Source organism: Bombina bombina, chromosome 5 (genome assembly GCF_027579735.1).
Source record: "Bombina bombina isolate aBomBom1 chromosome 5, aBomBom1.pri, whole genome shotgun sequence".
NCBI classification, from domain to species: Eukaryota; Metazoa; Chordata; class Amphibia; order Anura; family Bombinatoridae; genus Bombina; species Bombina bombina.
Window position 1 is genome coordinate 811,836,689 of NC_069503.1, and position 10,591 is coordinate 811,847,279.

At 44.3% G+C, this 10,591-nt stretch overlaps 1 protein-coding gene across 1 annotated transcript in view; it reads left to right on the forward strand.

Moving 5' to 3' along the window:
* LOC128661629 (serine/threonine-protein phosphatase 4 regulatory subunit 1) overlaps window positions 1–10,363 on the forward strand; it is a gene marked incomplete in the record, with an annotated part of 255,897 nt that extends 245,534 nt beyond the window's left edge. Inside the window, 4 exon segments of the mRNA XM_053715861.1 lie at window positions 8,626–8,727; window positions 8,805–8,990; window positions 9,737–9,898; window positions 10,229–10,363. Of these exon segments, the coding sequence (XP_053571836.1) occupies window positions 8,626–8,727; window positions 8,805–8,990; window positions 9,737–9,898; window positions 10,229–10,363 (585 nt within the window).
* Between the last annotated feature and the right edge of the window lie 228 nt (window positions 10,364–10,591).

Below are 10,591 nucleotides of genomic sequence, written 5' to 3' on the forward strand. Positions count from 1 at the left end.
TCGTGCCTTTCGAAACTTCAAGGCAGGTGCGTTATCAACTTCCTCTAATAATAAACAAGAGGGAACTTTTGCTCAATCCAAGACGGTCTGGAGACCAAACCAGACCTGGAAAAAAAGTAAGCAGGTCAAAAAGCCTGCTGCTGCCTCTAAGACAGCATGAAGGAACGACCCCCTATCCGGTAACTGATCTAGTAGGGGGCAGACTTTCACTCTTCGCCCAGGCGTGGGCAAGAGATGTTCAGGATCCCTGGGCGTTGGAAATTATATCCCAGGGATATCTTCTGGACTTCAAAGCTTCCCCCCCCCCCAAAAGGGAGATTTCACCTTTCACAATTATCTGCAAACCAGATAAAGAGTGAGGCATTCTTACACTGTGTACGAGACCTCCTAGTTATGGGAGTGATCCATCCAGTTCCAAAGGAGGAACAGGAACAGGGTTTTTACTCAAATCTGTTTGTGGTTCCCAAAAAAGAGGGAACCTTCAGACCGATTTTGGATCTAAAGATCTTAAACAAATTCCTCAAAGTTCCGTCGTTCAAGATGGAAACTATTCGTACCATCCTACCACTGATCCAGGAGGGTCAATATATGACTACAGTGGATCTAAAGGATGCTTATCTTCATATTCCGATACACAAAGATCATCATCGGTGTCTCAGGTTTGCCTTTCAAGACAGGCATTACCAGTTGTAGCTCTTCCCTTTGGATTAGCTACAGCCCCAAGAATCTTTACAAAGGTTCTAGGGTCGCTTTTGGCGGTCCTAAGGCCGCGGGGCATAGCAGTAGCCCCTTATTTAGATGACATCCTGATACAGGCGTCAAACTTCCAAATTGCCAAGTCTCATATGGACGTAGTACTGGCATTTCTGAGGTCGCATGGGTGGAAAGTGAACGAGGAAAAGTGTTCTCTATCCCCACTCACAAGAGTTTCCTTTCTAGGGACTCTGATAGATTCTGTAGAAATGAAAATTTACCTTGACGGAGTCCAGGTTATCAAAGCTTCTAAATTCCTGTCGGGTTCTTCATTCCATTTCGCGTATGGAAGTAATCGGCTTAATGGTAGCGGCAATGGACATAGTGCCGTTTGCACGCTTACATCTCAGACCGCTGCAACTATGCAGGCTCAGTCAGTGGAGCGGGGATTACACAGATTTGGCCCCTCAACTGAATCTGGATCAAGAGACCAGGGATCCTCTTCCCTGGTGGCTATCTCGGGTCCATCTGTCCAAAGGAATGACCTTCGCAGGCCAGATTGGACTATTGTAACAACAAATGCCAGCCTTCTAGGTTGGGGTGCAGTCTGGAACTCCCTGAAGGCTCAGGGATCGTGGACTCAGGAGGAGTGTCTCCTTCCAATAAATATTCTGGAACTAAGAGCGATATTCAAGGCTCTTCAGGTTTGGCCTCAGTTAGCAACTCTGAGGTACATCAGATTTCAGTCGGTCAACATCACGACTGTAGCTTACATCAACCATCGAGGGGGAACAAGAAGTTCCCTAGAGATGTTAGAAGTTTCAAAAATAATTCACTGGGCAGAGATTCACTCTTGCCACCTATCAGCTATCCATATCCCAGGTGTAGAGCACTGGGAGGCGGATTTTCTAAGTCGTCAGACTTTTCATCCGGGAGAGTGGGAACTCCATCCGGAGGTATTTGCACAACTGATTCTCCGTTGGGGCAAACCAGAACTGGATCTCATGGCGTCTCGCCAGAACGCCAAGCTTCCGTGTTACGGATCCAGGTCCAGGGATCCCAAGGCGACACTGATAGATACTCTAGCAGCGCCCTGGTCTTTCAACCTGGCTTATGTGTTTCCACCGTTTCCTCTGCTCCCTTGACTGATTGCCAAGATCAAGCAGGAGAGAGCATTGGTGATTCTGATAGCACCTGCGTGGCCACGCAGGACCTGGTATGCAGATCTAGTGGACATGTCATCCTTTCCACCATGGTCTCTGCCTCTGAGACAGGACCTTCTACTTCAGGGTCCTTTCAACCATCCAAATCTAATTTCTCTGAGGCTGACTGCCTGGAGATTGAATGCTTGATTTTATCAAAGCGTGGCTTCTCCGAGTCAGTTATTGATACCTTAATACAGGCACGAAAGCCTGTCACCAGGAAAATTTACCATAAGGTATGGCGTAGATATCTTTATTGGTGTGAATCCAAGGGTTACTCATGGAGTAAGGTCAGGATTCCTAGGATTTTATCTTTTCTCCAAGAAGGTTTGGAAAAAGGATTGTCAGCTAGTTTCTTAAAGGGACAGATTTTTGCTCTGTTTATTCTTTTGCACTAGCGTCTGGCAGATGTTCCAGACGTTCAGGCATTTTGTCAGGCTTTAGTTTGAATCAAGCCTGTGTTTAAACCTGTTGCTCCACCATGGAGCTTAAACTTGGTTCTTAAGGTTCTTCAAGGACTTCCGTTTGAACCTCTTCATTCCATAGATATCAAACTTTTATCTTGGAAAGTTCTTTTTTTTTTTGGTAGCTATTTCCTCGGCTCGTAGAGTCTCTGAGCTATCTGCCTTACAATGTGATTCTCCTTATCTGATTTTTCATACGGATAAGGTAGTCCTGCGTACCAAACCTTGGTTCTTACCTAAGGTGGTATCTAACAAGAATATCAATCAAGAGATTGTGGTTCCATCCTTGTGTTACACAATCTGGACGTGGTCTGTGCTTTAAAGTTTTACTTACAAGCTACTAAAGATTTTCGTCAAACATCTGCTTTGTTTGTTGTCTACTCTGGACAGAGGAGAGGTCAAAAGGCTTTGGCAACCTCTTTTTCTTTTTGGCTAGGAAGCTTAATCCGCTTAGCCTATGAGACTGCTGGACAGCAGCCTCCTGAAAGGATTACAGCTCATTCCACTAGAGCTGTGGCTTCCACTTGGGCCTTTAAAAATGAGGCTTCTGTTGAACAGATTTGCAAGGCGGCGACTTGGTCTTCGCTTCATACTTTTTCAAAATTTTACAAATTTGATACTTTTGCTTCTTCGGAGGCTATATTTTTGGAGAAAGGTTTTACAGGCAGTGGTTCCTTCCATTTAAGTTCCTGCCTTGTCCCTCCCTTCATCCGTGTACTTTAGCTTTGGTATTGGTATCCCACAAGTAATGGATGATCCGTGGACTGGATACACCTTACAAGAGAAAACACAATTTATGCTTACCTGATAAATTTATTTCTCTTGTGGTGTATCCAGTCCACGGCCCGCCCTGTCATTTTAAGGCAGGTAATTTTTAAATTTAAACTACTGTAACCACTACACCCTATGGTTCCTCCTTTCTCGGCTTGTTTTCGGTCGAATGACTGGCTATGACAGTTAGGGGAGGAGCTATATTACAGCTCTGCTGTGGGTGTCCTCTTGCAACTTCCTGTTGGGAATGAGAATATCCCACAAGTAATGGATGATCCGTGGACTGGATACACCACAAGAGAAATAAATTTATCAGGTAAGCATAAATTGTGTTTTTCTTTCTTATGTTTGAGCGAAATTTATCTTTACAAGCGAACATGTTCGCAAGTAGTGAACCTGTCCGCCTGCAACTGCCACTTTGCTGTATCAAATGGTGAAATTAAAAAAAAAATGTATGTCTTGTTTTCCTTTGATCCCATGTAAGAGTTTAACTTTACAGGCCCGATCGTTGGGGTAGGAGTGGGTGGGAGCACCCAGATCTCCGTCAAGGTGGGAGAGTGCTAACGACGGCTCTGAGCCGTCGCAGTTTCCCACTCAGGTGCCAATGGCGGCTCAGAGTCGTCGCTAGCATTCTCCCACCTTGACGGAGATCTGGGTGCTCCCACCCACTCCTACCCCGACGATCGGGCCTGTAAAGTGACAGGCATCCCCAGGGCTTCACGTTTTGTGTGGTGACATCACGCGCAATGACGTGGTGACGTCACCGTGCAACTTTATTTAAAACTGACAAGTATATGGAAAGGGGGCATGCTGCTTAGAAGCCTGTATCTCGGCTACAGACCCCCAAGACCCACCATTGGAAAGGTAATCGCCTAAACTTTCCAATGGTGTAAGTCTTGGGGTGAAAAAAAAAAGTTATGAGTAAACTTTTCATAAACCAATCTAGCCGCAGGCATAATGGAATATATTTTCTTCCTAATGGGAAAGAGTCCACAGCCGCATTCATTACTTATGGAAAAATAAGAACCTGGCCACCAGGAGGAGGCAAAGACCCACCAGCCAAGGGCATAAATACTCCTCCCACTTCCCCTATCCCCCAGTCATTCTTTGCCTTTCGTCCCAGGAGGTTGGCAGAGATGTGTCAGAAGTTTTCTTATAAAATTATTTTACTTTTATTTCTTTTTCATATGTCTCTTATGGAGGGTGCTACCCTTCAACATGGGACGGGAGTTTTAAGTAGTCCTGTCAGTCTTTTGTAGAGGGCCTGGGCGAAAGTGAGAGTCCGGAGATGCAGTGGGAGCTTCCCCTGCGACACCATCCCGACTCGTATTCACAGCTCCGTTTCAGCACTTGGCGTTGCCGAACTTCGTTTTGCTACATGCTGTCTTCTCTCAAGTCCATGACGGAGGCGATGCTTTTATTTGTCACATTTGAAGGGCCGTGTTCCTGTTCCATGGCGTAGATTCCAGTAAGATTGTTTCATTTTATTCCATTATCTGTAATGTGATTATTACAGTATGGGCCTCGCTGAGGCACCTTCTGCACCGATCTGGGAATCATAGGATAATTTCTCCTTAGGGTGGATTAGTGCACCAGGAAGGGTTTCATTTTTTTTTATCATGTTAATTATGTGATTCAACCTGCTTGTGTATGTTCATAGGGGCTCTGCAGCCGAGACTTATGCCTATGTGGTACATATTGGCTTGTTCTTTCGGTTGTGGTTTACATGGCCTAGAACTATACCTTCGGGTTATGCCTATTTTATTTAGACTTGCTTAACTTTTTCTGTGGGCCTAGTTTTGCCGCACTTTTTGGGATTTCGCGGGACATCTGGTGACTGGGTGCATTTTTACGCTTGGGTGGGTCTTCTTCCCCTTCCGCATTCTTGACTGAGTGGCGATGAAGGAAAGAGTCTGCTCTGCTGAGGTCTGGTCATAGAAGGTGGTGAGTGCCCCCAGCCATTGTGGGTGTCAGGTGCCAGTCGCTTTTTGTTCCCAACTCTGTTTATCTTGTGCAGTCTTCAGCCATGGAGGATTCCAATGCCAGGACTATTTTTATATCCGATTCTGAGTTGTCCTCAAATGAGGACCGTAATTTGGCCCCGTTATCGCAAGTCTTCCAATCTTGTCTCTCGTGTCTGGATAGTTTGCCGGGTCCCTCAGGAGGAGCCTTCCCAATCGCATACTCCTTTTACTTTTGAGGTTGGCCCCGTTGTTAATGTCCCCTCCATGCAGGTTGTATTGTTTCCCCCGGAGATGGCGGGACATATTCGATTTAATATTTTAATGGTGCTGATTCGCTTGCAGGACCCTGAAGTTTCCTTGTAGTTATGTGCCTGCCTATTCCGGGTGTTCAGACCGTGAACAGCACTATAATATTCCCCCCGGGGGTGTTTGTTCCCCCTTGTTGTTCCTTTCATTATCGGATTTTGCAGGTGCATGTCTTAAGACGACCTTTTGGCTTATTGGGGGATCCTTTCCTTTATGGTCCGAGGACTTCAGTTCTCGCAAGGTTCTTCGAGAGAGGCTTGTGGGGATGTCTCTCCACTGTCGGTCTACTGTGAGCTTTCCCAGTTTTTTTTCTGGAGGTTACAGTTTCTGTGTTGCAGGTCCTGCGGAGACATAGTTCCTTCTGGGCGGATGCTTGCGGGTGCCCTTGTTTTTCTTTTATCTGGTCCGGATTATTTTTCTTTCGGTTTTCCCTATGTGAATTCTGGGATTGCTTGATTTAAGTGCTTCTTTGGAAGTTGCTCCCGGATTTTTTCCGGAGTTTTGTGTGTGACCTGTTACTTGTTAGTGACGCATGTTGCGTCTGGCTGGTCCGGCGGGACCTACTGATTCTCTTGTTCAGTTATGTTTTTATACACAAAACAAAAAAGAGAGAAAAAATTAAACTTTTCTTCTGGACCTTCAGGTCTGGATGTCGGAATCGCTTGGACTGGCCCATGTCAGTCCGCACCCGAAGTCGGGACCGGTGGTATCCCACTGCGTCCTTTCGCATCCCTGATCCGAGCCGAGGGGTGTGGTCCTTACCGTGTTGAGCGGTATGCCCTTTTGAGCTACTGTTGATGGTTCTTCTAGAGTCTTTGCCATTGTGTAGGTTAGGCTGTCATGTGGAGGTGGCCAATGTTCTTTACCTCTGCCCCTGGGAGCTTTTTAGGCTCTGATGGGATTTTGGATTGACTTCTCCGGTGTTGTCACTGTGTCCTGGTCGTTTTTATCGCCCCTTGGGGTTTTGGGCACGTGGGTGGGCTCTGTTCTGGAGTCCTGTACCTCGTGGCTACTGGTTAGGGTTTTTTTCCCTAATGAACTTGTGCTGCGGTGTTTTTCACAGTATCTCTTGTGTCCTCCTTGGATTTTGATTCAAGGTTCTTTCTCCTCATTGAGATAGCTTGCCAGCTTGTCCGGCTTGGGGCGTGTTGCCTTGGGCGCTGACTTATGGAAGTCTGGTTTCCTCATTTATGATTCCATCGTGGATCTCAAGGGAGATTCTAGGGTTCTGGCAGTCTAGCTCTTTATCCTATCTGTATGTCCCTGTTATGCCCCTGGGATTTGGGGTTGGGTCAGAATGGGTCCTATTGTCTCTCTCTTATGGAGTCTGGGGTATTTTCGGTTTGCTACCTTTGTGGAGGATGGGCTCTGGGCCTTTTTGTTAAGGGGTTCCCTTTTCCTATTCCTCTTTCGTGTCTAGGACTAGCTCAATTTGTCCTTTTTCCCCTTTTGTTGGGGTCTGGGAGGTCTGTATTCCTTCTGTCCTAGGTTTTGCGTTGGTAACTCAACACTTTGGGCGTTCTGTGTCTGTACAATCGTTTGTAGATTGGTTGGGTGTCCTGGGGACACGTGCTCCCTGTCTCACGTTTTTCTGAGGGACTCTTGTCTCTCTTGGATTAGCTTTGCTGCTTAGTAAGCGGAAGGTTTGCTGTTGGGGAACAGGTGCAGTTATTTTACCTTGCCTACTGGCAAGCTATTGAGCCTAGGTGGCCTAGTGGTTAGTTTGTCTGTCTAGCAAGCTGCAGTTCTTGAGTTTGTACTCAGCTGCGATTACTTGCTATTTTATATCTGATGCCTGTGGGCTTGCTCTCATGGATTGTGTCCTCGGGTCTCTGGGGTTTTTCCCGGGGTCTGGTCGCTTTTTTCAAACGTGCCTGGTGGTCCTTCCTTTTGGGTAGGGGTGTGGTTCTGTTTGTCAGCTATTTTGGCCTACGGTTAGCTTTGCTACCCAGCTTGCCGAAGGTTGCTTTTGTCTCCAGGGCAACTGTTGCTCCTTGAACGCTAGCATGTACTTTAGGGTCCCTTGTGAGGTGTTTTTCTTCGGAGTTGGATCTTCGGGATCTCTTTGTTCAGAAAGGTTGATTCAGGAAGGATGTTCCACTGCTCTGCGGCCTTATAGTAGTGTAGTGTTCTGTGCAGTTCCAGTTGCGCAGGAGCGGGATTTTTCGTATCCTTTTTCGGATGGGGACTCTGCTTATTTTGCGCCACTAGTTTTTGTCATCCTTTCCTGTCTCTCTCCTGAGCTTTTCTAACTGCTACGGAAATTTTTCCTTGCTTGTGAGGTGTCCTCAGTCTTTTGTGGTCTGGGGTGTGGGATTTGGTCTGTTTTCCCCTGCTCACTTGGGTGGGGGTTTTTCCTTCACGTCCTCATTTATATGGTGACGCATGTCCATGCTGTCTTGCTGTTTTTGCGTTTGCTGGTCCTGGAGATTCATTTGTTTCTCTTCTGGTCCTTTCCTGACTTTTCATATAGTCTGTTCGGGTGTAGCCTACTGAGTGGCTCCGGGTTGTCTCCTTGTCACCCTGGACATTGTTCCTTTTCTTCTGTCTTGTATCTTCCCTCTGATAATTTTAAGTCGTGGTCCCTCGCTTGGTTGAGGGGCTGCGGCGGGGTTGTTGCCCCTGACAGATGCTGTCCTTGAGGTGGGTACTCTCGGTTGGCCCCACTCGTGGTTCTATTTAGGTTCTTTGGACTGTTGGTAGATTTGTTTCTGGGACCACTTTTTTTCATAATGTTGTTTGATCCCTGGGACTTTGTTTCTTGGGAATATGTTTTTAGGTGGGTGTCTTTATTGGCCTGCCTCTTACCCTCCCGTTTTGGCATTCTGTGTCCTCTTTTGCTTGGGTATAAATTTCCCATAAGTAATGAATGTGGCTGTGGACTCTTTCCCATTAGGAAGAAAAACATAAATTATGCTTACGTGATAACTTCCTTTTCTTCCGTGGGAAAGAGTCCACAGCCCCCGCACGTTTTTTTGAGGCGTTGTGTTTTTTTTTTATTTTTAATCTTCTGACACCCTTTCACCTTGATGCTTCTTCCACTGTTCCTTGGCTGAATGACTGGGGGATAGGGGAAGTGGGAGGAGTATTTATGCCTTTGGCTGGTGGGTCTTGGCCTCCTCTGATGGCCTGGTTTTCATTTTCCCATAAGTAATAAATGCAGCTGTGGACTCTTTCCCACGGAAGAAAAGGAAATTATCAGGTAAGCATAATTTGTTTTTCTAGTTACAGTGCATGGAGTCCACTCTGCGGTACATCCATAATGATTCCTCCTTCGGTAGCAATAGCAGCTTATACCCAGAAGAGGGAAAGAAATCCAAAGTGCAGGTATGTGTTACTAATGAAGCTCATCATTTGTCTGCATGATATATGCGTGTGTAGTCTGATTTAGTATGTTCTTCCAGGATGTTGTACCTCAAGCCTTATTAGATCAGTATTTATCAATGACTGATCCATCCCGTGCTCAGACTGTAGACACAGAGATAGCCAAGCATTGTGCCTATAGCATTCCAGGAGTTGCTCTCACTCTGGGAAGACAGAACTGGCACTGTCTCAGGGACACGTATGAGACTCTAGCAGCAGACATGCAGGTATGTTAAAATGTTCATTATACGTATTTTATCTTACATAAATGTTTCCATCTATACTATAATGTATATGTATATATTAGAAATTATAAATAGAATTTAGCTGTTGTTTTAATGTTTCAAAACTCTCCCAAAAATTAAAATTGTACTTAATTTGTTTTACTCTTCTTTGTAAGTTGATCAGAAAAAATACCAGAAGTGTGAACTATGAGTTGGAGGGCCCTACTTATAAAAGACTCCTATAGCAATATAATGAGATATATACTAATAAAGCAGTACTCACAGAATTAATAAATGTCCTAAAGCTGAGTTTAAAACTGTTAAAACTTCAGCTAAATAAAACCTTATGGCAACAGTCACGATAACTAGGCTCCCCCACATGGTGATTTATATGAGTGCTATCACATGTCTCACCTTCTAAACAGATCCTCGTCTCCGCTGGGAGAATTGTATTCTGTTTTTAAAACAAACAACCCCACTGAGATGTTGTGATAGGCAAAGGGGCTAGAAAACACACAATCTATTTAATATCATACAGCCAGTAACAGGATTGGGATAATCAAAATTCCCAGTTTATGCAATGGATTATTTGAGATTCACAGACATAAAGCTTCCAAGGTGTGCTGTAACAGTTTTACATGTATGGTGGGGGAAAAGGGCCACACATTTGCATTAATGTGCATGAGTGTTTGCTGCTACTTATTTCCATTCTATGTGGTAAATGTATGTCATTGCTTTATTTCTGACAGTGGAAAGTTAGAAGAACACTTGCTTTTTCCATTCATGAACTCGCATTGATTCTTGGAGATTCTCTGACTGCTGATGATTTGTTGCCTATCTTCAATGGATTTCTGAAAGATCTTGATGAAGTTAGAATAGGTGTGCTAAAGCACCTGTATGACTTTCTTAAGGTAAATGACATATAGAAGCAATACTTCTCTGCATTTAGACATGTTAATGGGACATAAAAATGAAATGAACAACAATGCATTTCATACCATTATAATTCATTATGCTTATTTGTAAAATACATATTTCTAAGGCCTTGCAGCCTCTGGCATAAGTGGCAGATTTTATAATTAACAGCTTCATTTTTTTCCCCTCTTTCTTTATTTTATTCACTAGAATTGTAGACTAATGTGGCCTTTAAAACTCATTCTGAGTAAAGAAGCTGTTTTATTGTTTAATGTACGTTTGAATTAAGTCTGACAGTTTCCCACATTTTTTTCTTCATGTCCTAGCTTCTTCAGCAAGACAAAAGGAGAGAGTATCTTTATCAGCTGCAGGAATTTTTAGTGACCGATAACTGCAGGAATTGGCGCTTCCGAGCAGAGTTAGCTGAGTATGTATTTATTTCACTTTTCACTTTAGTGTAACATTCTTTAATCAATTTTAATGGCTCCTAGATCCATCAAATTGTCATGTTTGGCTTCATACTTGTATGATAGCATTCACTGATTGTTGTGTATATTGTTTGAGACCTAGTCCAGTATTCCCTTTATTTTCAATGTAATTTGTTATTGGGATTATAAGCATTCTAATTATTATAATGTTGTTCGCACTTACTGTAAATAACTACATAGGGAACAAACTAAACATCTCAG